This window comes from Colletotrichum destructivum, chromosome 5 (assembly GCF_034447905.1).
Source record: "Colletotrichum destructivum chromosome 5, complete sequence".
Classification (NCBI taxonomy): domain Eukaryota; kingdom Fungi; phylum Ascomycota; class Sordariomycetes; order Glomerellales; family Glomerellaceae; genus Colletotrichum; species Colletotrichum destructivum.
Window position 1 is genome coordinate 813,598 of NC_085900.1, and position 24,570 is coordinate 838,167.

The following is a 24,570-nucleotide window of genomic DNA, read 5'->3' on the forward strand; positions in this document are numbered from 1 at the left end:
CTTCGCTCTTCTCCACCATCTCCATCGTCACAAATGCGGGGAAGGCGTCGCCAGGGGGTCTCCCCCCATGTCCCGGCGAGCAGGACTCACCCCCGGGGATCCCGATGACGGCATTGGACCGCTTGAACGGGTGGAGGAGCTCGAACCTGGGGCCGAGCCCCCCAAAAACCTTGGTTGAAATAGCTTCGGTGGAAAGGTCGCCGCCTGGCGGGCCTTCCGCCCCCCCAGCAGCCGGAGAGGGTCGAATGACGATGCTCATCAGACCTAATGCTTTTTTAGACTGACACTAGAGAGAGAGGAAAACCCAACCCCACGATGCGGGGGATGCGGAGCCGAAGGGCAACCTTTGGCATCGCCCCGTCGAAGTTGGCTCCCCATCCCCGCCGGATGGTCCGATGTCACGCCCTTTTAAGAAGAGCTCGGCATCCCGATCACTCGCCCCTCTGTCTTCTCCAGACGCTCGAGAGCAACCCTTCTTTTGTTCCATTGCAGCTTTTCCCCTTACTGGACGTGTAAGCTGATCCCCTCCGACCACAATGAAGGGCCTCGCAATCGCCCTCGCGGCGCTCGTCTCGTCGACATGCGCGCAGTACATGAAGACCCCCGCCGCGCCTCGGTACGCCGCCTCCCGCAGGGTCGTCTCAAGGCAGGAGGGCAACCAGACTGCCGGTGGCGCGTGGCCGTACGGACCCTTCAGCACCCGCGGCCGCGACATCGTCAACAGCCGCGGCGAGGTCGTGACCTGGGCCGGCGTCAACTGGCCCATGAGCGGTACGTCGTCTGCCCTCCGCCGCCCCCTTCCCCCCCTTCCCAGGATTTTTGGGGCTGTCTGTGACTGACTGGAGACTACAGGAGAAACCATGATCCCCGAGGGCCTGGAATGGGCATCGGTTGACAAGATCCTTGATGACGTCGAGAGCGTCGGCTTCAACTACATCCGCATGTAAGTCTCCCTCCCATCCATCCATCCATCGACCAATTCCCTTCCCCGTCACGACGGTAGAACATCATGTTGACGAACCTCCCTTCACCAGGGGCTACGCCATCGAGATGGTCGACCAGATCTACGACCGCCAGGGCGAGGACGTGCCGCTCGAGGTCGCCATGATCACGGCGCTCGGCTTCGTCAACGGCACAAAGGTCACCAACGCCATCATCCGCAACAACCCGTCCTGGACGCGCGAGACGACGCGCTTCGAGATCTGGTCCGACATCACGGCCGCCGCCTACGAGCGCGGCATCTTCATCTCGCCCGACGTGCACGTCAGCAAGGCCATGTGGTGCTGCTCCCACACGGACGGCAACGCCTGGTTCGACGACGTCAACTTCAACGCCACGCACTGGCGCCGCGGCCTCTCGTACGTCGCCGACTGGGCCAAGGCCCACCCCAACATCGTCTCGCTCTCGCTCCGCAACGAGGTCCGCGAGTCCTGGAACGTCACGAACCTCTACTACAACTGGGACACCCTCGTCGGCAACTTCTCCGCCGGCGCCGACGCCATCCACGCCGCCAATCCGGACGTCCTCATCCTCTGGGGAGGCCTGCAGTACGGCCAGGACCTCTCAGCCCTGACGGCCGGCGCCAACTACCTCACGGCCCCCTGCTACAAGTGCACCGCCATCCGCGACGCCGCCCGCCGCCCGCCCCGCGTCTTCGACGTCGACGCCCACGCCTGGGCCGACAAGCTCGTCTGGGAGCTGCACCTCTACAAGATGAGCGAGGACCTGGACACGGGCACCTGCGCCGCCATCGAGGCCGGCCTCTACCGTAACGGCTTCAACGCACTCGGCATCGACCCTCCCGCCTCCTGCGGCGGCAATGGCACGGGCACGGGCAACTCCACCACCGCCGCCGCCGATTGCCCGCCCGCGAGCCGGCTGACGCCCGTCATCTTCTCCGAGTTCGGCAACGGCCAGGACGACACGCTGCGCAACGACACGCTGCAGGCCTGCCTGCGCGACTACACCGTCAAGCACGGCGTCAGCTGGATGGTCTGGAGCCTCGCGGGCAGCTACCGCGTGCGCTCCGGCGCCCAGGGCGTCCCGGACACCTGGGGCCTGACCAACTACGACTGGAGCGGCTGGAACCACCCGCCGACGATCGAGGACGTCTGGAAGCCCTGGGTCAAGGCCATGAACCCGACGAGGAAGGCTTAGGTTGATGAGGCAGGGGGTTGAGTACCGTACTATGGTTACACAGGTCTTTAGTTGTTAAAATGTCTAATTATGATAATAATTTCTCGCATTTTTGTGAGGTTCAGGTCTTCCTTTTCTATCTCTCTCTCTCTCTCTCTCTCTCTCTCTCTCTCTCTCTCTCTCTCTCTCTCTCTCTCTCTCTCTCTCTCTCTCTCTCTCTCTCTCTCTCTCTCTCTCTCTCTCTCTCTGTCGCTCTCTCTCTCTGTCGCTCTGTGTCTCAGGTGAATGCGTCGATAGAGTCCAGGGTCTACTCAACGCCAACATACTGCTGGGTTTCGGCAGCTGCTGCTACTGATGCTTGAACCCAAAACACACTTGCTGACTGCAAAGGTCGTTCAAATTAGATCTACCCGCCATGCCCCCTTCTTCCATCCTCCATAGTGTGTTCATGTCGTACAAAACACCCGGTCCGAAGGAACAGGGTCGGGTTCTTGGCATATATTTTATCCTATTCGAGCCTAGTAGGTGGCGCTTGTCAGCCTCCAGCGGCGCGCAGGATCTTTGAACCCTCCAATGAGGGCGCGAACAGGACAAACGATATATAATTGATACAAAACCGGGTCGATAGACAGCAGCTTCTTTTCTTGTCTTGGCATATATACTGCCCTATTCGGGCCAAGTAGAGCGCGTCAGCCTCCAAGGGGCAGCCCGTCAACACAAAATGCTCAGAGCCGCGTTTGCTTCGGTTGGGCTGGCCATCGATCTTTCTCTTATAGAAAGATGCCTCCCAGCTTCAAGTTCTTCACTTTTGTGTTCTTCGTTGATACTGCGTTTCCATGGAGTGAAAAGTGTCAGGAGAAAAAAATAAAGAAAAAAGAAGAAATCTCTTCGTCTTCATACTACGCTGTTCCTGTTATCTTGCTTCCTTACCTGTGGCTTGCTAAACCATACATCTTTCGTTTTCCAATTTTTTTGTCGCTCATCAAGAGCCATCTGGCCTCATCGTTTGGTTCGAATCACTTTGTTGTACTTCAGACTTCGCTTCGCTGATATGGCAGGAAGTGGAGTGCCCAGTAAGTCCTTTTCTCTTCCCCTTTAATACGGGCACTTCGTAGACGAAGTGTGAGACAATATCACTCACTAACATCGTCAGTCCTGGGTAGCCTATACGTCTATGCTCCAAACAAGGCCGCACCCATCTTCTTCACGATCGCCTACGCCATCAGCGCCGCCGTCCACATCTGGCAATGCCAGTAAGTCCGCCTTTATCTGTTTTAATTGGGCAGAGCCATTTTCAACAAACCTGACACGAGCACCATCAGCCACTACAAGGCATGGAAATTGATCGGCTTGCATCCATTCTGCGCGTTGTTGTTCACTCTCGGGTATGCGCTCAGAGAGTACGGTGCCTACAACTCTATGTACCTCGCCGCCGATAAGACGCCCCTGATCCTCTTCATCCTGAGCCAGATATGTATTTTCATCGGACCGTGAGTGTCTCGCTTGCCCCCCTGCCACACCCCCGACCATCGTCGACGTTCTTCTTCATGCTACTGACTAACCAACCAAAAGTCCGCTCCTTGAACTCGCCAACTATCATATCCTCGGCCGAATCTTCCACTACGTCCCCAGCGCTGCGCCCTTCAACCCGGCCCGAGTCACTGCCTTCTTCGGCGGCCTCATCGCCCTGGTCGAGGGTCTCAACGCCGCGGGTGTCGCCCTAGCCGCCAACGCCAAGGCAAAGGACGCATCCAAGAAGGCTGGTCACAACCTCATCCTCGTCGCCCTCGCGTTCCAAGTCGCCGTTGTGCTCGTCTTCGCCTACCTCTCCGCCACCTTCCACCGCCGTTGCCTCAGCACCCGCGTCCCTGCGCAGATCAAAGCCGTCCAGTCGACGCTGACCACGCTCTACCTGAGCATGACGCTGATCCTGGTGCGCTGTCTCTTCCGACTCGTCGAGAACTCGATGGGCGCGACGAGTGTGGACCTCCGGAGCATGGAGGCGCTGTTGAGGCTGAGCCCCGTCCTGCGCTACGAGTCGTACTTTTACGTTTTCGAAGCGAGCCTCATGTTCGTCAACTCGGCGCTCTGGAACGTGCGGCACCCGGGACCTCACCTGCCCCAGAACCCTCACATCTACCTCGCGCAAGACGGAACCGAGGTCGAGGGAGAGGCCGACGGCGACGAGCGCCGACCGCTTCTGTTGCGTATGGCCAACACTCTGATGTTCGGTCTGCTTATACGTGACAAAAAAAGCGATCTTCGCAGGCAACCACAGGAGCTTTCCGAGAACACAGGCAGTGGCAGCCATGGCAGACCTAGGGGACAAGCCACTTAGTTGGTTCATGAGACACCCATCTACTTTGACTGTCAATGGTTATCGTTACTATCCCTCTTTTTGATTTTGGAAGGGAAAGGGGGGTGGAGGCACACTAGATCTGAGTGTATTGATCTTCGGCGGGAATGATTGTGTTGGTGTCAAGCCGTATGATGTGCCATTGAGCTACAATGCCAAAGAAGGACACATCTAGCGGCCCATGTATTTGTTTGCTGTGGTGTATTCGCATTTTTCCATGTGAAGCTTGGAAAGATATAAGAGTTCAACATAAAGTTTGCTTGGGGGTATACACCCGTAATGTTCTGTGTGTTGGTTATTAGAGTGCATAAAACCTGATGTATGCACATGTCCATGAGAAGAGACAGCACTTGAATACAACAAATAATCCGCAAAGCTTTGAAATCACCACTCCCTTGCTCCAAGGCTCAAGTGAATCTCTACAAGTCTCAAAGGTCCCGTTGCCGGGGAGCGTATACCCGGCCGACGTCTACGGCAATCTGCGTCGTAAAGGGATACGGCCGATCGAAGCAGGCGTCCCAGCTCTGACCGCCCGACGCCCAGAAGGAAGCAAGGACCCGCTGCGCCGTCAGCGGCACGGATGTGCCCACGACGCGGCTCAGCTCCAGGAGGTGCTTCGAGACAAAGTCACGCGTCGTCACGTCCCCGTGTACAGCTTCCACGCCCAGCAAGATCAGCGGCCAGAACATGAACATCCTGGTCCGCGGCGATGATAGACTCGTGCTGAGAAGATGCTGCAGGTGCTGGCCGTGTGAGGCACAAGAAGCCCGCAAGGTCGGAGTTTCCGGAAGGACTGACGCGCTCTGTAGCGAGAGAACGCAGTACAATGCAACGGCGGACTTGTACACGTTGCCGATACATATCCAGTCCTCTCTCGACGAAGCCTTGGACTCGGATAGTTGCTCTGGAGAGAAAAGTTGGATACGGTCTAGGATCTCGTTGGCCTCTGCCGAGATGCGCTCCAGATTGCCGGTCCGCTTTCTCGTCACTTGCAGCCGAAGATGGGTGATCTTGATGACCTCGGCCAGCAGTTGCGGAGGCCATACTTGCGACGGGGTCATTGCGGAACCGTATTGCTCTCTCATGAAGTCAAGAGCCTCGAGGTGCGAGATCGCCGAAGTATCGAGGTGAGACTTCGGGCAGGTCGTGTTCGTGATGATGCCAACGCTACAAGATGTCAACGCCTCGTGGTTTCTTTTCCATATCCCGCCAACAGGATACATCGGTGGGAGGGCTCACATACAACCAGAGGCAGTGTAGCAACGGAGCTAGGCTTTGCGTCTTTGCCAGCTTACGAAAGCCGCCGCGGAGGTCAATCAGCTTCCGGACTCCTTGGAGATGATGCAGCCAATGTGGTGGGGCACCCGATTGGATCTATAGCGAGTGTGATTAAACTCGGTGCAGGTCCTCGCAGCCTTCATAGTCACCTGGGGAATCTGGGCTTACGTCGAGAAGTAACAGAGTCAACACCCCGCCAATAACAAAATCGCTCGTACAGTTGTGGTCCGCGTCGAACTGCTTACTGAGAGAGCGTAGTGCTTTCCCTCGACAAAGGTAGTATCTCTCAGCCAACACTTTGGATTGGGGAATGTCCCTCGTGCCAAGTTGGTTGATCCGGTGGCTGAGGGTCATACAGAGAAGACCCAGCCGTATGAAATCAGGTATCGTTAGAGCTTCTTGTACTTGGGCAGGCGAAGCATCGTGTATCTGGGGGTTTCGCCCAAGGTCAAGTGCTGGGGCCAGATCTCTGAATATACATGAATTGTCTAGAAGGACCTCCGTCAGTTTTCCGCTAGCATGGATTTTCTCTCGGTGAGTGACTTGCAATACTCCGCGGCGTGGAACAGGTTACGGCCGGCAGTTTCTTCCGTGTCTAAAGACGGCATGTCCCAATCAATTGTCCTTGTGTTAATCGCCGGCATTCTCCTCGTCCAGGTTGGGAGTACGTTTCCAGCAGCGCGTGTGTTCTTTGGCCTCGGCTTTCGAGACACGACCCTACCAGGCGCGAGCCACTTCAGTCTCGGCGGTCTTACATCACCGTACCCGGGACATGGGATACCGGATGAAGAGCACCTCCGGCATGATGGTTCAGTGAAGTCGCAGACAAGGCAGCGTCGGCGACATTCCCAACAGTGCCGCTTGTGGGTCTGATCGTCCATTACGAAAGTGGTGTAAGCTGGATGCTCTGAGGCGTCGGGCTGTTGATCGGTGATCTGAGGGTTGAGGTCTTATTGACCTGGTGAGATATCGTCCATTGTGTTCTATATGAGCAAGTGATACTTGAAACGCCCTTAGAGATAGCTGAGATACAAACATGGCTGCAAGAAAGCGGCAGATTTACTGTTGCTTACGTGGCTATGCTAGTACGTAAGCTACTTAATGCACTTCCTTGTTGGAGGAAGCGGTGTCAGCTGACAGGAGTCATCAGTCTATGCCAATGTGTACTGTCTTCTCATTGGCTTCATGACTTCTCATTATGTACACGTAAATGTATGGCTAGGCAAACAGAAAAGGAGCTAAATGTTTTGTAGAACAGCTAAACGTTATGCAAGTGGAATAAAACCCGGTATTAGTTTCGGTCAATGAAGATTTTCTACTGGCATCTAGTGGTTAGCTACACCTGAAGTGCACTCTTTAGAGAACTTCCACTAACGGCATGCACGAGGCAGGAAACCAGGTTTCGGTTTTAGCATTCGTTGAGTAGAGACGGAAGGCGTTCATGACGAGCGCAAGGTGTCCGTCAGGGCTGCGCACATGAGCTGGGTCAGGAAGGCAGGTGTCATTGTCGAAGATTGCCGAGATGAAGAAGATGGGGTCGAAAACATGGAACTGCTCGTTAAAGTCCCACACGGCTGTAAAGGCCGCGCGTCGGTCCGCGTTGTTGGTTGGCTGTCCGGGATGACAGACAACTCCTGGAGGAGTTGGTTGCAAGAGTCTTTCCCTAAGAGACTCATCGGGATCACTCGTATCTGTTGAGGACCAGTCAGAACTTCCTGGGATATTCTCTGCGCGATGCTTTGGGTGAGAGTTTTGCTGTAGCCAGATAAGGCGCCTGTGGTGCCAGCAGGCAAAAGTGCGTACGTGGTGAGGAAGACAGAGATCGCCCACTTACTGAGATAGAGGGGAGTTCGTTGGGTCCAGCGTTGTATCTCAGGTATTGTAATACCCCAGAATAAGATCGACGCGACGCTGTTCGTGCGAGGCAATCAGTCAGACCGGCGTAATGCGAGTGACTCGGCGCTGGAAATGCAAGGTAACGATGAGGGAGAGTCGACTCTGAATGGAAGAAAGCCGGAGTGGGTGAGATACTATTAAAAGAGAAGACGGTTATTGCAACCACCGACGGGGCTGGTGTGGTCACTCTCAGCTTTCACAAATCGCCAGATTCATGGAAATGCTACATTTGTCTAGGCTGAGACCGGGGAGAGCCACCAGCCCTTCGTCCTGTGTCAGATTCGATTGTGGCTTGGCTTGGCAACAACCGACCCGAGATACGCAGAGAATGGGGCATGCTCCGGCGACACATGTGATTGGTTGCAACCCGACACACAGAGTGATCTTCGGGTCAGCGAGGGAGTTTGCGTGGTCCTTTTGTCAGAGTGCAGACGGTCTAGTAAGGTGGAGGGGCCCAGAATCGCACCAGTTTCAATCAATGATCAGGAAGTTAGAAGTAAGTACAGAATGATGGGAGACTGTAAGTCCTGGTTCTCAAGGGGCAGGTAACGATGTTCTCAACAAAATGGATACGAACAAGTATGAGTCGAAGCTCCGATTATATCGATCGTTCGCTTGGGTGGCTGCATAACCTGGATATCATGTGGTTCGCAGCTCTCGCGTCGCAATGATGCTGTTGTCTCTGAAACTCCGTCTGTTTACTCCATCCAGAACGCTCCCAGATCTATTATCAAACTTTCCACCCTTCACATCACGCTGCACTTGCCCTTCGACAAGGTGAGCTCCCAGATCCCGTTCTCGTCCGCTGACGCCCCATAACCAGACTCCCGGCTGCCAAAGGCGTGAGACGTCGACACCCGCTGGATTTTTTGAAGGAGACGAATGCTCGACTCGAAGTCGTTGTTCAGCCGCGCGCGTTTGAGCTTCAACCCCGTCGATGCGTCTAGCCGTCGGAGTTCCTTGTGAAAGTAATCAAGGTGGTCCATGGAGCCGACTTTGGGCGAGACGTCCCAAAAGGTCGTCGCCACGAGGAGGTGCCGGAACTCGTCGGACGCGAACGCCTCGTGGAAAGCCTCGATGTTGTGGATGGCGAACTCGGCATCCGTCGTCTCCATGCTGCGCTGGAGGTAGATGACGCCGTGCAGCTCAACGCTCGCGCTGTCAAGGCGGCCCTTGATGAAGTCGATCATCTTGTAGTTCGGGAGGTTGTCCTTCCGGGCGGAGAGGCCTGGGGTGTCGACCAGGATGAAGGGAGTCTGGTCGGGTGCGAGCTTGCAGCGGTACAAGGAGACTTCGGGGGCGTTCAGAGCCGCAAACTGGAGATCCAGCCAGCCGTCGCGGAATTCGATAGGAGCTGGGGTTTCAGGCAGATTCTCGGGCTCGCACTCCGTCACGGACTCGATGAAGGAGGTTTTGCCGGCCCCATGAGGACCAATGACTGCGAGCACGATCGTCTCCATGGTTTTGAAGCTTAGATAGGTGATAGAATGGTCCTGAGTGAGGAAGTGGTTTGAGTGGTTGTCAAGAATTACATCGTGAGAGGTGGGCGAAGGACACTATCTTATACAGGACGCCACCATTAACTACCTGGGTACAATTACTAACATTGAATAGGTTTCAAAGACTTGGTTGTTCAGGGAAAAGGTCTGGGTTACGAGACCAACCTGTAGTCTTTGGAACTTCAGGCCAATTTTCCCAGGGTTGGCCCGATCAAGACCAACATTTCGGCCCAGTTCAAACACTGATTTTGTCAATAACTTTGTTTGGGTACCTGAAGCGCCATGCACTTTGTCGGATCCCAATGACACCTGAAAAAATTATGAAACGAAGGTACGGTGAGGCTGTGTTACTGATTTCTATTGGCAAAGAACGCTGTGGTGGGTAATTCGGGTGCTTTTTGGTGATGTGAAGTTCAAGTACGCGGCATGTAGCCTGTATGTATGTAAGCTTAAGGACGTCGACTTGGATGAACGGCCGCCGCGGCTCTTTTTCAGGAGGTATACGCCAGTCGACAACAAAGAAACCAAGCCAAACTACGCATCGGTCAGAGTAACATATATCTCTCTGCATATGCTATAGGAGCCTGCGGGTTTGATATCATTGGTATCTATTGTTATTAGACTGTGATATATCACTTTATCTCTTTGGAAATTTGCAATTCTATCTATCAGATCTCCTATGGACCACCTGAGGCAATCATAATGGTCTTTTAGTAGATTCTTAGAGACCGGAACACTATTATCAACTCTCCCTTGCCTCTCAATTTCCTCTGGAGCAGACCAAACAACCAGACGTGTCGCAGCCAGGGAGAAAGTCCATTTTTCGTCTTCCTTTTTTGAACATTCCATGGAACGCGTGTTTACAACAGGTATGACGACTTGATGAGAGCTAAAGAAACAGGATTGCTGCGCTGTGTTGGGCGGCAGAAGTCGTACTTGTCACCCTTGCCCCTCTCAGGCCTTGTCCACCTCCTATCGTCTTCTCTTACAGCATCTTCCGCCAATGAGTAGTCATAGTAACCTTGAACGTTCACACCGATTGACATGGTGGTAGCCAAGCCAGTACGCCGCTACTTCCGAGACTCTCGGCCGGAACGTCTCCCTATGCTCCACTTACAATTGAATCGTTGACCACGACGGAAGTCGTCAGTTCCCCTACGTTGCCAATGAAGGATGAGGGGACAGGAAAGCCGGCAAGCCTGAATACTGCCCAGTTTTCGAGGACGTCAAGAAGACTTTCAAGGTTGGTATCACGCTGGAAAGCCACACACAGCTCAAAAGTGCCGCACGACAAGTTTGTGACGTGACTTCTTAGTTTCAGAGTACCATGATAACTTCGTGGCTTTTCATGCATCGTAGCAAATCAGCAGACGAGTTAGATTGCTGCCGTCACACTCTGCCCTGGCTGCTGAAACTGTCGTATCATATCCTCATACGTCTCTTCAACTTCCTCATGACTGGCTCCAATAGAATAGAACATCTGCGCAACGGATGTGGCTTTGGGACTTGCAGCCAGGTCCGCACCGTTCTCCAGCAGCCATCTAACATAATCCCAGTCCATGGAGTTTTTGGAATGCGATAATGCGGTGGCCTCGTGCAATCGGATGGGAATCGTAACCCAGGGCCCGATCAGGCGGTAGCTATTCTTTTGCATCAGCATCTAAATTCGTGAGAAACCAATAATGGTTCGTAACCTATCGAGTCGGAAAGCAAGAACGCTTCGGAGTGAAGAGTACGTACACGTTGGCCACCCTGTTGATATCCTCGCCAAGAGCAATCAGATGTTGGGCCATGACGAACCGGGTAGAGAGAGTGGGATACTCCAGCTCAGGTGTTTCTTTGTACAGCCCCTTCAGGAATTCTTCATCCATCACCTTGATAGCCGCTGGATGAGGCCTTCGCCGGGCAAGACTGTGCAATGGAATACCATATTCTAGCTTGGCTCCGCGCGATATTAGTAGAGTAACGGCCTCCGTGGCACTGAGATTGACCGCCATCTCCAAGATATGCCCCTTGAGCCTCTGCACAGGCTGTTCGATGACGCTGAAATAGGGGTCGCCGATTATATCCCTTGCTATGGTCGGATCTGCCCCGGCGTCCAGGAGAAATTGCAAGATGTCAGTATCCAGGATGCACCGTGGATAATGCAGCGCAACCTCCTGGCTCGGGGGGTAGTGGGGCGGCCGTTTACCTCTCTGCAGAGGGCCGAGCAGCTGGTTCAAGTGCCATTCAAAGTCGACGAGAATCCTCAGGAGGTTGAGAAGCTCCGGACTCCCGCTCGTAAAGATGCTCTGCGACGACGAGGTGGACGGTCTGCCGTCGAACTTTTTAAACAAGTTCATCCTCGGGGAACTCGATGCACCTGCGGAAGCACCGATAGTGCAGTTGCGTCTCTGACTGCCGTAACAGGAATCGCACGACCTCGAGCTGTAGGTTCTGGCATGCCTCCTCCAGGGCGTAGGAAAGATCCGCGGGTGTCGGTGCAAGATGGTCGATGAATGCACGAACGCGGTCTAAGTCGCCTTCTGCACAGGACCTGTAGAATGACCTTGAAGCATCGTCGTCGTGGTAGCTAGTCGCATCGTCACCTTGCATTACGTACAGAAGAGGGGGCAGCTGGGGCGGCAGCGGCGGCAGGTTTTGGTACTTGAGCTCGATCTGCTGGAGCCTCTCGCGTACCCGTGCGATTCTATTCGCGGCACGCTGCTCTTCCAGGTCCTTCATGGCCTGCACCCAGGCTGGCGGATGTGGCACTCCAACGATCTGGGAGGGCTGCGGTCGCAGGTCTGGCATAGTGTTGTACCGACCGAGTTTGGGAGTGTGGGTGGGTGAATTGAGAAGAGTTTGGATCAACGGGTAGCTGACGGTATGTACTGCGTGAAATGACTTGGTTCTGATGAGTTAGGGAGCGCTGGCCACGTTGACTCGAAAGGGCGAGGAGCAGAGGATGACCTCGGGCTTTTATCATTTCGATTGCCAACCAACACCAAAAGATACGTACATACGGAGTAAGCCAGTGCAGAGCTTCGGGCATCCTTTCTTTTTATTCGGTCCAATCACATAAAAAAAGCCTGGTTTTGGGTAAACATTGGTCACTATTACGGGGATGGGAAAAGGCAGGGTCCCAGTTAGGCACCGTGTATTCCAGCTAAATCCAGAGGTGGTCGTTTTGTCGACTGCAGCCTTTGACGAGGCGGATTTCTTCTTGGGGCCTTGAGTGGCGTTACTTGTGTCACAGGTTCTATTTTGGCGAAGTCTCAAGTCTGAGGTCGTAATTACTACCGTACCAGGACTTGACTGCATACTCATCGCAGCTTCTTTCTTTCTTTCGTCCAACGGGCACCACCAAGCTGGGGCGGGAGTGGAGGGCCGGCGTCGAACACCAACAAGCGGGGCCGTGGCCGGCATCCAACGCCAGCAATCAGGGGCGGGGCCGCAGCAAGCGGGGGCCAGCAGCCAACAGAAACCGCTCCCCAGCTATTTTTACAATTTGAGAATGGAATGAAGTGCCTAATGTACTATAGTCCGCTAATGTTATCTCAGGCTTTCCTCAGACTGTGCCGCGTACTTTGGGTTACCTGAGGATGCTGTGCAACATAGATTTTGAGGCTGTTCCCCGTGTATCATGTCGTACTACAACTACACAAGGGATCGAGGCTTTGGCCCCAACTTGAGTCTGCTTCACAAACCATGGAACCAACTTCCAATTCAACCTGGCAGCTCACATTTGTTGTCTGCCATGCCAGGATGCCAAAGGTCTCACGCTGGGGGCCGCCCTCTTCTCCTGTTCATTGCAGAACCATGGGTCGAGGATGCTGAGGGCGTGAACCATAATGCCATGATATCAATAACATTATACAAATCTTATGTTACTATTTGGAGCGTTTCATCTAGTGTGTCGTGGAAGGAGAGGTGATATTGGAACGCCAGTAAGTGGATGTCCAGAGTATCCTATAAGGATGGCCAAGTGCCACCTTCTGTGGTTTTGATAATATTGTTTTCCAAACTCACACATCAGGATATCCAGAACACACAGCATCCCTTCACACTTACACTCTTCTACCGAAATATCCTTTCCTCTCACATCCCATTACATCAGCTCGATCAGGCCAAGTCTATTACTCAAGCGAAGAACCAAATCAAGCCACCCCTGTGGACCTTCGCTGTTATGATTCTCCCACGGCCTCTCAGAGCCCTGACCTGGGTTCTCGTCTCTCAGGGTCTCGTTTCCAGCGCGCAGGAGTTGCATGTTTGCTAGAATCTTGCGCAGTATGAATTAGGCGGATGCTGCATAGCAGACCGACCAGACCTGTCGTGTCCAAAATTCCCCGACTTTCAAAAGTCCATCCGTCTGCTCTGCACATCCGACCAGGAGTGCTCGACCGGTGCTGCTTGTACTGGAGGTGGCCAGCACGGTGTCTGCGAGAACGGCACGTGCCAATGCAAGAACTCGACTAAGGGCCAACCTCCTCCTGCTGCTACTTGCAACGCCCCTGAAGAGTGTTCCCTCCCTGACTGCACTGGAGAAGGCAAGACTGTTGCTTGTGAGGCAGGTTCATGCAAATGCAACACGGCAGCTGGTGGCCAGCTCCCTCCAACTCCAACATTTGCTCCCACGCAGGTCACGCAGAAAGGGGGGGCTGTGGCAACTGTCATCATCATCCAAGGCGGACCGATTACCTCTCCCATCACCGTCACCTCGGCACCCGAGCCGACGACAGACGTTACTAAAGACGCGTTACACAGCGTTCTCGCTTCTATCTCCTCACAGGTGGAAACCGGCATTCTTCCACTCGCGACTGCTTTGGCCGACACCCCCGGCCCAGCAAAGGCCACTGCAGCCGTCCAAGCTATCGAGGCCCTGCTTCCCGCCAATGGCGAGGTCGCCAATGGACTACCTGACGGCCGGAAGATCTTTCAATGCCCTGCGATTGCTACCCCAGCAAAAAGGCAAAACGTTCAAGAGGTCACCAGGCTGCTGCAAAAGATCAACTGCGAGCTTCTGAAAATCCTTGGAGGCCTAGAGAAAGGGCAGAGCTCAACCGATCCCGCCGTTGTTGGGCCCGCACAGGAGGGCGTTCGGGCTGGTGGTGACGCGATTATATCTGACTGGGGTGCTTTTGGTAGCATCATTGGAAGCACGATTCTTTCCCCGCGAATATGCGCTGCAGTTGAGGAGTGCCGGCCCTCCGAATGCATAGGAGCCGGAAAGACAGTCGCCTGTCAAGAGGGCAAGTGTGTCTGCAACGAGAGCAGGACTGGTACCCCGCCTCCAGCCACCTGCTCTAGTGATGCGGAGTGTGCTTCAATGGGCGACTGCGAGGGAGCCGGAAAGCAAAAGGTCTGCCTGGAAGGCAAGTGTCTCTGCAAGACGCCGGCCTCCCCTCTCATTTGCTCTGCGAGTGAGGATTGTGCATCTCTGCCCGACTGCGAAGGCGCAGGAAAAAAGAAGACCTGTCAAGATGCTGGCTGTGTCTGCAAAACCGAGGGGGAGGCCGTCGTGATCACAACCATTACGGCCCTTCCCTCCGGAGCGTCCATCGAGAGTATCACGGCTCAGATTACTGAGAACATGGTCACCACAACGACGTCCTCTGGCAGCGATGATCCTACAATCGTCCCAATCATTGTTCCCATCGGCAAACCGCCTGTCATCTGCTGGGGCTGTGTAACCTTTCCCACAAACGTCCAGTTCAAGCTTCCCGAGTGTTGTGTCCAGATCTTGGGCTCCAAGGTCGGCAACTGTCCTAATGACAACAGCGAGAAAAAGAATGGGAACGAAAAAGAAAAAGAAAACGAGAATGAAGAAAGAACGAAAACAACAACTACCACAAAAAGCTGCTCCACAACCGTCACAGCTACCTATGCTAGTGTCTTCTGCACGGTAACGCTTGATCTAGGCCAGCCTGAGAGACACAGGCGGGACGAGGGCTGCTCAACTCTCGAGTACGAAACCAAGACCGCCTGCGAAACGATCACGGGGGGCACGATAACAACAGCAACTACAGTGAAGCCAGGGCCAACTATTTGCTCTCCAGGAACATGCGGGGAGGGTACCTGTCCGGTTAAGAAGAAGGTGCTTGCGAAGAGAGCGCCACCTGGGCCAAAGAGTCAACCCAACGCACATTCGTGGTTTGGACCAGAACATTACACCAACAAGTTTGAATTTATGAGAGGAGGTGAGTTTTGAACGCTGACTTCCTATTGTTCTTTCTCCGTTCGTCTACGGTTGTCTTGATACAGACAGTCTACTGACCCTTTTCAGAGGCCTACAAGGCATATCGAGATGCCTCTTCTAGCGTGAATCTTCAAACGGAAGGAACCGAGGAATTTTCCACTGGAAAGTGGGCAGTGTTTGGCGACGACCTAAAGACAGTGGCCGTCGCAGGACTCTGGGGCTGTACATCATCATTGCCGTTTCCAAAAGGGGCGTATGGGTTTCCCATTTCTGGGAGCGTCGGCCTGATCTAGTGCTGGCCACGCTTGGAGATCTTACAGGCGGCGTGCCTGACTTCATCGACGAAGGGCTTGGCATGTTCCGTGGCAAGGCCGGTCCTAACGGGAACATGTTTGACGATGATGCTGAGCCACAGATCTTCATTGTTACCCGAAAAGAGCGGCCTACCGACATGTTTCTTCAAGGTGCACCAGGCGATGTCGCTCTCTTGGCACTCATCAGGGCCAAGCTCGATGTGTGGTGGCGGAGAGGATCAAATCACGGACCGCAGCGGGAGATGACCTACGACCCAATCATCCCAGAGGGACATGCGCCAAATGATCCCCGATACCCCGGAGACCCGGAGTTCTTCTTGTTCCGGGGAAAGGCCATGATCCAGTATCAGCCAGCTATCGCTTGCGGCGGCGGCGGCGGATGCAGCTGCAAAGATAGACAGGCACCGGCGTTCGTATCCGGCCTCTGCAACACTCACATCAGAATATACGGCAGCGAAAAGCGCTTTTCTGCCAGTATAATCGCATATGACGGTTCGGGGGCCGAGTTTTACAGGAATCCTGATCTCAACACGGAGTACTCGGTCAGCAAATTGCCAAGTATGATGCTCAGAGAGACACTAATGAAGTTGTGTTATATAGTGGGGCGAAACCATCATGCTGGACACCGGCAAGCTTCCCTACCCACTCAAGTACGAGTTCCTCGACAAATGGCTCGGCAGCACTAAGAAGCGTGACCATCCGCTGAGCTTCATCGGACCTAATCCCTTCAGGTATCAGACCTACAGCGTCAGAATCACGGCGGGTAACACGGTTTGGAGCACCATGGACAAGAACAACACTATGAAGATGGTGCCGAGGTGCGAGGTCGGCAACTGGGATACTCATGGCACTTGGGACCCAAGCGAGATTGTCGCCGATTTCATTGACGCTATTCTGGGCCAGGGAGGAAAGGTACCAGTAAGTCTCATTCGTGCTTCCGATTCCCATTCGTTGCGTACTGACTTGTGCGCGCGTACAGACAAGAGACATGGATTGTCGATGGCAGTGTTGATTATCAGGTCCAGACTGGTAGTTGTGTTGTGACTAGTTGGCACCAGCGAATATCCTCATTGAGGGTACTGGCGTTGTATGTCGTTGGTGTTGATGCGTCGTGCCGTGTCTGCAAACTGGGCCCTCTTCATTGGCGGAACGGTCGACAGCCGGCAAGACGGACACCACAGGTGTTCCCAATTGTCTGGCCGGTTGGCCCAATGGCAAGGCGTCTGACTACGATATACCGTGGAATCAGGAGATTGTGGGTTCGACCCCCATGCTGGTCAAAATCTTTTGCCGTTTAGCTTGACAGCAAGCAGTCAGTCAACCTTTTTGGCAATTGCATCTCCAGGCTAGCTGCCTGGTTTGCATGCCAATTTCCGTTCTCTTTTCTTAATGAGTAGTCGTTGACGAATCCCCCTATCACAGGCAGTTTTTTGTCACATCGGTTGTGGCTATGTCAGTTTCCAGTCATGTATTGTTAGCTCCGGGACACGAAAAGGTGAACCAGCAACCGTTGTCAGCCCCAGTCTTGATCATGCCCGGACCTTTCTTTTTTCTCTTTCTCCCCTTCCACCTCCTTGTTGGAGGCCGCCGTCTGGATAAGTCGGAACACCCAACCTCTAGAGTATAGAAAGAGAGGGGTGCTGAGACCTGCAAATATACGCGCCAAACAGGGGATTGGGGCGCCTGCCACTGCATTACAGCCCGTAAAAAGAACGTGTTGAAATGCTGTGCCGCAATGACGTAGCTTGGCAGAACACCACCCAAGGTCTTGGTCTTGGGAGAAGCGAAACGACACACGGGCGGGAGCGGTACTACGAGAGGAGTAGTGTGAGACGATGAGAGCAGTGATGGGAAAGATTCTGACCAAGGGTTTTTGCTGTGCCTCAGTCGATTGGGATGTGGAAATGCGCAAAATGGGCACTGCACTGCAGACTCAGCCCTGCCAATCATCGTTGGTGAGAGGAGGAGTGCGACTTCATCCGCCTGCCATCACTCTCGCCCGGCCATCACCCGCCGCCGCGCCATTCCGCCCCGCCCACATCCCAATCCTCCTCCCCATGCCAGTGAGTGCTAGCGGAGCCAACCAGTGCTAGGTCCGCAGTCTGGTAGGTGTACCAATGGAGGTACGTATCGGCCGTCCAGTGAATCCTTCCTCTCATGGCGCTGCAGGCGGCAGCATCCTAGCGAGGAAGCCTCCCGCGCGGACGCCGCTGACAGGGCGAGGGGACAGTGCTCCGTGATTGAGGTTTTGCATGCGAAAGCCGCCCAGCGGGATGTTGCAGGGGTCGCGTGCCACGTCGCGTGCCGACTTTCCCAGTCCACCACCAAATTGCACCGGAATACTCGACTTGGCGGGCAAACAGCGCCCCTCTTTTGGACTTTTCCCTCCCTTCCTTGTGTGCCTTCGGGTCCTGTTTTTCCTCCTAACTCCGAATCACTTCTGGAGCCAGCCTCTTTTCTCACTGTCCTCTGGGGGTGTTATTGCGGGTGGGTTGGATTCCGTTTCTTGGCAAGAAAGAGTGAGCACAGCATCCTCTCAGTCCAGTCTCACCGAATCCGTCCCCAACCCGATCCGTCCTCCCCGCCGCCCCCGGGAGGTCTTGGTATTTTCGTTCTGCTTTCCATCTACCTCGTCAGCCTGTCTTTATCTCTTTCCGTTGAGGCCTGTCGTTCTTGTGTCTTCCTTCCCCCTCTTCCCCTTTCTGTCTCTTCCTTCTGTGAACACGAACGTACGTCCCAACTTTGGAGATAGACAAAAGGTGTTCGTACCCCCTGCAATCCTCCAATGGCCTCGGACCCATCCCTTCACGACATCCACCCCCTTTAACAGATTGCGATAAGGGAAAAAAGAGAGTCCCCCCCCCTTCTCATACAATCGGCCCATATACGCTTTTCGCAACCCAGGGAAACCTCTTTTCCCTCTCAAAGTTGCCGACCAGACCACACGCCAACCGACGCCTCCGTCTCGCCCCGTCCCGTCCCGTCCCGCCTTAACTTTCGAGCTAGACAACCGGAAGATACCCGCGCGAAACCCTCCCCATCTCCGAAACGAAAGGTTACCCATCAATCTTGAGCTCACTGCTATCGGGACGTCTCTCATCTCTGACGAACCTCGGTCACGAAAGTGGCCCGGAGAGTCCCATCTCCAAGCCTTCGACAGCCGACTCGGTAGCTGCATTAGCAACGAAGCTTCGCTCTCGAGTCGACGACCATCCACTCGAACGATCCTCCCTGGCCATTACACCGAGGGGAGGAATACGAACACGCAAGCTGGCGCCCTCGAGGGACAACCCCACGCCAACTACGCACACACAACACCTACACCCACACATACACACCCCCGAACTAGCCGTCACAATGGCATTCCCAGCGCCGGCCCGCCCGCGCCGCGCCGTCGTCTGCTTCGCCTCTCTCTTCATCCTTACCACGATCTTCCTCGCCGCCACCCGCATGGCCTCCTCCCTCGAGTTCGCCCTTCGCCGCCGTCCCACGACCCGTGAGGCCCCGAAGCGCTCCGCTGCCGACGCACCCATGTCCTACGGCTCCGCCGCCAGGCCGGCCTTCACCGACCTCTCGGTCCAGATCGCCACCCTGCCCGAGCAACACCTGCCCTCGCGCGCGAACCCGGGCCACCGCCTCGTCATCGTCGGCGACGTCCACGGCATGCGCGCCTCGCTCGACAAGCTGCTCGAGGAGCTGCGCTTCGACACCTCGCGCGGCGACCACCTCGTGCTCGCCGGCGACATGATCAACAAGGGGCCCGACTCGAGGGCCGTCATCGACCTCGCCATGAGCCTCGGCGCCTCCGCCGTCCGAGGCAACCACGAGGACCGCGTGTTGCTGGCCCACCGCAGCATGCAGACGACGCACGTCGCCGATGAGGACGCCCACGGGAATCCCGTCACCAAGAGGGAGGAGGGAGCCGAGGCAGAAGAGCATAAGACGGAAGAGCCCAAGACGGAAGAGCCAAAGCCAGAAGATCACAAGGCAGAGGATCCTGAGAAGGAAAACCCCAAGAAAGAAAACCCGACGCCCGAACCCGAGTCTGCCGACGACAAAGCCGCCGCTGCCGCCCCCGAGGCCTCAGAGACCCCCGAGGAGCCCGAGGAGCCCGAGCAGGACGACCTCGAGCCCACCATCTTCCCCCACGGCGACTCCCGCGAGCGCGCCACCGCCCGCGCCCTCTCGCGCAAGCACCGCGACTGGCTCTCCACCCTACCCGTGATCCTGGACGTCGGCTCCGTCGAGGGCCTCGGCAACCTCGTCGTCGTCCACGCCGGCCTCGTCCCCGGCCTCCCCCTGCGCCAGCAGGACCCGTGGGCCGTCATGAACATGCGCGGCCTCGTCTACCCGCGCGAGGAGCTCCGCCGCCAGGAGGCCCGCCGCGTCCTCGAGGACTACCGCAAGATCCACACCGCCGCCCCCGACGTCACCGAGACCATGGTGGAGCGCGAGCACGAGCGCCGCCGCAAGCCCGGCGACCGCGGCCTCGCCATCCCCACCGACCGCCACGACGGCGCGAGCTCCTGGCCCCGCGCCTGGAACGCCCTCCAGCGGGGCCTGCCCGAGTCCGAGCCCCGCACCGCCGTCGCCTACGGCCACGACTCCAAGAGGGGTCTCAGCATCGACAAGTACACCTTCGGCCTCGACTCGGGCTGCGTCAACGGCGGCGAGCTCAGCGCGCTCGTCATCGAGGCCACGGCCGAGGGCGTCACGCACGCCGTCAAGAGCGTCAAGTGCGACAAGGACGGGGGCAAGGGGAGGAAGAAGCACAAGAAGAGCGAGAAGAAGGAGACGACGGCGGACGAGAAGGCTCGGTCATAGCGAGCACGCTGCCGCCTTTTTAAAATCGTAGAAGCACCTGAAGCGAAAAGAAAGAAGAGAATGTTGAACAAGTCCAAGGGTAACATGGAGAAACAGCTACTCGTGTTCGGCTTTTCGGGAGAACCAAAACATGGCGAGCGGAAGCCGGCAAAGATAACAGGATGGGCCGACGAAGTGACCATCGTCTCTGTGATACGGACACACACACACACACACACACACACACATACGCACATACCTCTACCTCCCGCCAACAGTCGTGCGACGATTTGGACACATCATTGTACCAACACACCCCAGTCAACACGAACCGGACGGAGAGAACCTGTACCTATCACCACAGTAAAGTACAATAATGTCCTCAGCGTTTATCAATTAAATACGTATAGTTAGAAAGTTGTCAATGATTTTGGGAGACTAGTTGCATGGATTGTTGCTACCAAAGTAGTCTATCTTTTGTACTTTTTTGCCTCCCTCCAAAAAAAAAAAGGAGTTCTCATCACACGGCGCCACGTTTCACTTTTGAAAGTGCTGTATGTATATAATGGCTGTTAAAGTTTTTTTGTTCCGTCTCATTAAGTCATTCTCACATCATGATATATCCTCCACACAAGCGCATCAGGCACTTATTCCCTATTCCCATTGCGAGCAGCGATTTATGCCTGGACCTTGGCCTTGATGATGTCCTTGAGGGTGACAGCATCGGCGGCGAACTTGGAGATACCCTCGCGAAGCTTCTCGACGGCCATCTGCTCCTCGTTGAAGTCGAAGCGGAAGAGGGGCTCGTCGTTGATGTACGACTTCTTCTCGAGGTTGAGGCTGGCGGCGGCGGCAGCGTCCAGCTTCTTGGGGACGGGAGCGTCGGAGTTGAGGAGCTCCTCAAGCAGGTTGGGCTGAGAAAATGTTAGTGTCTTGCTGCTGAATAGAGGCGAACGTGCAAAATGGGGGAAACATACGGAGATGGTGAGGTAGTCGCAGCCAGCAAGCTCAGTGATCTCGCCAATGTTGCGGAAAGAGGCACCCATGACGATGGTGTTGTAGCCGAACTTCTTGTAGTAGTTGAAGATGGTACCGACGGACTTGACACCGGGGTCCTCCTCCTTGGTGTACTCCTTCTTGTGGGCGGCCTTGTACCAGTCGAGGATGCGGCCGACGAAGGGGGAGATAAGGTAGGCACCGGCCTCGGCGGCGGCGATGGCCTGGGTGATGGAGAACATGAGGGTCAGGTTGGTGTTGATGCCGTGGTCGCGCTGGAGGATCTCAGCGGCCTTGATACCCTCCCAGGTGGAGGCGATCTTAATCAGGACACGGTCCTTGGAGATGCCCTGCTCCTTGTAAAGCTGGAGGGTTTGTCAGTATCTCAGCGAGGAAGTAAAGAGCTGGGACGGACGTACCTCAATGATGTGCAGAGCCTTGTCGACGGAGGCCTTGGTGTCGAAGGAGAAGCGGGCGTCAACCTCGGTGGAAACCTTGCCGGGGACGACCTTGAGAATCTCCTTGCCGAACTCGACGAGGAGAGAGTCGAGGGCAGCGTCGACCTGGTCGTCGACGGAACCGCCCTTCTTCTTGGCGTAGGCAACGGCCTCGTCAATCAGCTTGGCGTACTCGGGCTTCTTGGAGGCGGCGAGGATGAGGGAGGGGTTGGTGGTGGCATCCTGGGGCTTGTACTTGGCGATGGCTGCAAGGTTGCAATGTTAGCTTTTCTCCCCGATGTTCTGTTGCAACACAATGTGATTGATTCCATTGTTGACTGCCAGTGATGGATTGACTTGTGGTGGTGATGGCGAAACAACTCCATCAAGTGACGACAGACAGCAATGGGGTGAGAGATTTTGGGAAGGATAAGAGAGGCGGGATGGACTAACAGGCGAAGTCACCGGAGTCGCTGACAACGACGGTGCCGGTGGCCTTGAGCTGGTCGAGGGAGGTAGACATTGTGGATGATGATGGATGAATTGTGGCGGTTGTTGTGTGGTATCAAGAAGAGCTTGAAGGAGAGAGAGATGGAAGATGTGGAAGATGGGAAGAAGAAAAAAGAGGACGTGAGGTTGTAGAAGTAGTTTGGATCTTTGTTGAGGAAGAAGCGCGCGCTGGCTGCACCCGGCCTGGGACGAGGGGTAACATTTGTCCCTCACCTCACTGACACTTTTTAGACCCACACTGGGGGGCGGTTGCTGCTGCCCGTGTACGAGTAGGTAGTACATGAGTAAAATAAGGAGCCGCCGCCATAGGAGAAATAACGACGGTATCTACAAGGTTGTGATGGTTACTTGCGAAATAGCCGTCCAGGATTCCGGGGCCACGGTCGAAGCCTGCCCTCAAGGGCCATGGCCGTTTCCCATTCGACTTGCCAGATTTAACAATTTCCCCCTAGAGCGCTGATCACCTATTGTCTTCCTGAAGAGCCTCCTTGTTTTGGCAGGTTGTTGGTTCATCTTGTGATGCTGCTCTTTGCATTCATGTGAATGTCAGATCATCCATCCAGCCTTCCAGTGTATTCAGCGTTCAGCAGCAGCAGCAGCAGCAACGAGACCTGACGACATCCACCGTCACGCCGTTGCCCACCGTTTGGCGGGGTATTATTACGTCGACGGTCGCGAGTACCGTGAGTAACCTACATAGGTAACAAACTTGGGTACTGTAGGTTGTACCTAAGGCGGGGATCCGTAATGGGAGCGAGGTAAGGACTCCCCTCCCCACCGTCAACTTCTCGCCCCTCCAACGACCCAGAATCAGCGTCATACCCCCAGTATTCCGTGGACACCCGTGGGACACGCCGACCTACCGCCTTGCTGATGGTAGCCTGTTTGAGAAAGGAGGGCAACATAGAGAGAGAAAAATGTCGCTGACAAGCACGGTATTGTTGCAATACTTGGTCCCAAGAAGTTTGATCCAGAGATCCGCCCGTGTGTCGCAAGACCCTGTCTCGGTCCCAAGGCTGGGTTTCCATCCCTCCCTCAACGCCCCCTGAAAAATCGCTCTGTTGCGGGTGCCCTTCTGCCGCCTGCGAGGCTGCTCACGGGCCAACATCGACGTAACACCCCCATAAAAAAGGAACAACAGAACGGAGCCCCTGGGACCGTCGCGAATCGCGGTTTGATTTTTGCTTGGATTCTCGAAATCGCTTGAATCGCTCGGATGACGGGGTAAGACAAAAAAAAAAAGAGAATAACCAAGGCAAATGCGGCTCGAGCCTCGAAGCGTAATAGAAGCGAGAAATATCGCTGGCCCGTGAGTTGAGAAAGGCCCGACTCAAGCAGCATCGATCTCTGTCCCCCTTGCGGCTTCGGCGATAGGCAATGTCGACACGGTCATGCTTAGTCACTCCCAGCTCATTGCCGTCGCCGACGACGCCGTCACCATCGCCGTAGGTACCCGTCCGTCCGCCCGACCGTCCGTCCCGGGCACGCACAACGGTGCTGTACTCTGTAGTGTATTTGGTGTGTCGTCCGTAACGCTTCGCAGCTCGGAAATATGAGCCATGTTTTTCGGTCCAAATCACTCTACTCGTCACTACCCTCCTCGAGACGACCCTTCTCGAGACGAGGCCATGCCGCCCGATTAGTCTCACACCTCCAGCTTGTTCACAAACTTCTTGAATGCTCAGTCATCCAGAATCGACTAAGACGAGAATGTAGCATTGCAGAATCCGTGACTCAGCTCATCCCCCCCATTGCCCCCAATAAGCCCAAGGAGAAAGACATCATCCATCGTGCTTCTCGTCCTTTACCACGTGCTCGCCGTCGCTCGTCATTGGCTCGAAAACCTCTCTCTTTCTCTTACTCATTCTCTCCCTGGCATTTATCCGTCCGTTCCGCCCGCCGCTTCAATCACCCCTCGGTTGTCATGCGACCTTACAGCCACCATTGGGCGAGACTTCTCATGCCTCTGCGAATGAGATAAAAGGGGAGCAAGCCCGTTATCGTGAGGAAAAAAATCCCCGCCGTTCCGCGCCAATGCCCGGCGAGCTTTCGCAACCCTTCTGGCCCAAATTCGCCAAGTCGCGACCCCCGAAGTCGCAGATTCGACCTACACCTATACCTACACCCCGCTCGAATAAGGAAACTCCGGTCTCTCCCCCGGTTATTT

The 24,570-nt window shown here is 55.2% G+C and overlaps 8 protein-coding genes across 8 annotated transcripts; 4 read left to right on the forward strand and 4 right to left on the reverse strand.

Annotated features, from left to right (window-relative positions):
• Positions 1-467: 467 nt before the first annotated feature.
• CDEST_07849 (Putative glycoside hydrolase, family 5, glycoside hydrolase superfamily) lies at positions 468-2,215 on the forward strand. Its single transcript, XM_062924008.1, has 3 exons — positions 468-771; positions 853-943; positions 1,035-2,215. Exons 1-3 carry the CDS (start codon positions 537-539, stop codon positions 2,155-2,157), a joined length of 1,449 nt encoding a protein of 482 aa, XP_062780059.1. The 5' UTR covers positions 468-536; the 3' UTR covers positions 2,158-2,215.
• A 972-nt stretch (positions 2,216-3,187) lies between these two features.
• On the forward strand, positions 3,188-4,474 carry CDEST_07850 (Putative RTA-like protein; the record flags this gene model as incomplete). Its single annotated transcript, XM_062924009.1, has 4 exons — positions 3,188-3,209; positions 3,290-3,389; positions 3,459-3,626; positions 3,709-4,474. The coding sequence occupies 4 exons, from the start codon at positions 3,188-3,190 to the stop codon at positions 4,472-4,474; spliced, it is 1,056 nt and encodes a 351-aa protein (XP_062780060.1).
• A 199-nt stretch (positions 4,475-4,673) lies between these two features.
• Positions 4,674-6,806, reverse strand: CDEST_07851 (Putative zn(2)Cys(6) fungal-type DNA-binding domain, fungal transcription factor). The gene is made up of 4 exons (XM_062924010.1): positions 6,318-6,806; positions 5,939-6,258; positions 5,736-5,866; positions 4,674-5,659 (listed from the first exon to the last, which is right to left on the reverse strand). The coding sequence occupies exons 1-4, from the start codon at positions 6,649-6,651 to the stop codon at positions 4,921-4,923; spliced, it is 1,524 nt and encodes a 507-aa protein (XP_062780061.1). The 5' UTR covers positions 6,652-6,806; the 3' UTR covers positions 4,674-4,920.
• A 1,606-nt stretch (positions 6,807-8,412) lies between these two features.
• CDEST_07852 (Putative P-loop containing nucleoside triphosphate hydrolase) lies at positions 8,413-9,126 on the reverse strand (the record flags this gene model as incomplete). The annotated part of the gene is made up of 1 exon (XM_062924011.1): positions 8,413-9,126. The coding sequence occupies one exon, from the start codon at positions 9,124-9,126 to the stop codon at positions 8,413-8,415; it is 714 nt and encodes a 237-aa protein (XP_062780062.1).
• Positions 9,127-10,540: 1,414 nt separating this feature from the next.
• On the reverse strand, positions 10,541-11,958 carry CDEST_07853 (Putative ankyrin repeat-containing domain superfamily; the record flags this gene model as incomplete). Its single annotated transcript, XM_062924012.1, has 3 exons — positions 10,541-10,805; positions 10,906-11,478; positions 11,528-11,958. 3 exons carry the CDS (start codon positions 11,956-11,958, stop codon positions 10,541-10,543), a joined length of 1,269 nt encoding a protein of 422 aa, XP_062780063.1.
• Positions 11,959-14,473: 2,515 nt separating this feature from the next.
• On the forward strand, positions 14,474-16,669 carry CDEST_07854 (uncharacterized protein; the record flags this gene model as incomplete). The annotated part of the gene is made up of 5 exons (XM_062924013.1): positions 14,474-15,344; positions 15,431-15,509; positions 15,554-16,199; positions 16,258-16,575; positions 16,637-16,669. 5 exons carry the CDS (start codon positions 14,474-14,476, stop codon positions 16,667-16,669), a joined length of 1,947 nt encoding a protein of 648 aa, XP_062780064.1.
• A 1,401-nt stretch (positions 16,670-18,070) lies between these two features.
• Positions 18,071-20,500, forward strand: CDEST_07855 (Putative calcineurin-like phosphoesterase domain, ApaH type, metallo-dependent phosphatase). Its single transcript, XM_062924014.1, has one exon. The coding sequence runs from the start codon at positions 19,015-19,017 to the stop codon at positions 20,479-20,481; it is 1,467 nt and encodes a 488-aa protein (XP_062780065.1). The 5' UTR covers positions 18,071-19,014; the 3' UTR covers positions 20,482-20,500.
• A 1-nt stretch (position 20,501) lies between these two features.
• CDEST_07856 (Putative transaldolase/Fructose-6-phosphate aldolase, aldolase-type TIM barrel) lies at positions 20,502-22,605 on the reverse strand. The gene is made up of 4 exons (XM_062924015.1): positions 22,347-22,605; positions 21,876-22,159; positions 21,438-21,821; positions 20,502-21,374 (listed from the first exon to the last, which is right to left on the reverse strand). Exons 1-4 carry the CDS (start codon positions 22,414-22,416, stop codon positions 21,138-21,140), a joined length of 975 nt encoding a protein of 324 aa, XP_062780066.1. The 5' UTR covers positions 22,417-22,605; the 3' UTR covers positions 20,502-21,137.
• Between the last annotated feature and the right edge of the window lie 1,965 nt (positions 22,606-24,570).

Excerpts from the sequence above, each read along its gene's own strand:
- CDEST_07849 (XM_062924008.1), top strand. The coding sequence starts at position 537 with ATGAAGGGCCTCGCAATCGCCCTCGCGGCGCTCGTCTCGTCGACATGC. Across the intron at positions 772-852 it reads CGTCAACTGGCCCATGAGCG|GAGAAACCATGATCCCCGAG; the intron begins GTACGTCGTCTG and ends TGGAGACTACAG. Across the intron at positions 944-1,034 it reads GGCTTCAACTACATCCGCAT|GGGCTACGCCATCGAGATGG; the intron begins GTAAGTCTCCCT and ends TCCCTTCACCAG.
- CDEST_07851 (XM_062924010.1), bottom strand. The coding sequence starts at position 6,651 with ATGGACGATCAGACCCACAAGCGGCACTGTTGGGAATGTCGCCGACGC. Across the intron at positions 6,259-6,317 it reads GTTCCACGCCGCGGAGTATT|ACAATTCATGTATATTCAGA; the intron begins GCAAGTCACTCA and ends AGGTCCTTCTAG. Across the intron at positions 5,867-5,938 it reads TGACTCTGTTACTTCTCGAC|ATCCAATCGGGTGCCCCACC; the intron begins GTAAGCCCAGAT and ends CACTCGCTATAG.
- CDEST_07855 (XM_062924014.1), top strand. The coding sequence starts at position 19,015 with ATGGCATTCCCAGCGCCGGCCCGCCCGCGCCGCGCCGTCGTCTGCTTC.
- CDEST_07856 (XM_062924015.1), bottom strand. The coding sequence starts at position 22,416 with ATGTCTACCTCCCTCGACCAGCTCAAGGCCACCGGCACCGTCGTTGTC. Across the intron at positions 21,822-21,875 it reads AGGCTCTGCACATCATTGAG|CTTTACAAGGAGCAGGGCAT; the intron begins GTACGTCCGTCC and ends CAAACCCTCCAG. Across the intron at positions 21,375-21,437 it reads GCGACTACCTCACCATCTCC|CCCAACCTGCTTGAGGAGCT; the intron begins GTATGTTTCCCC and ends ACATTTTCTCAG.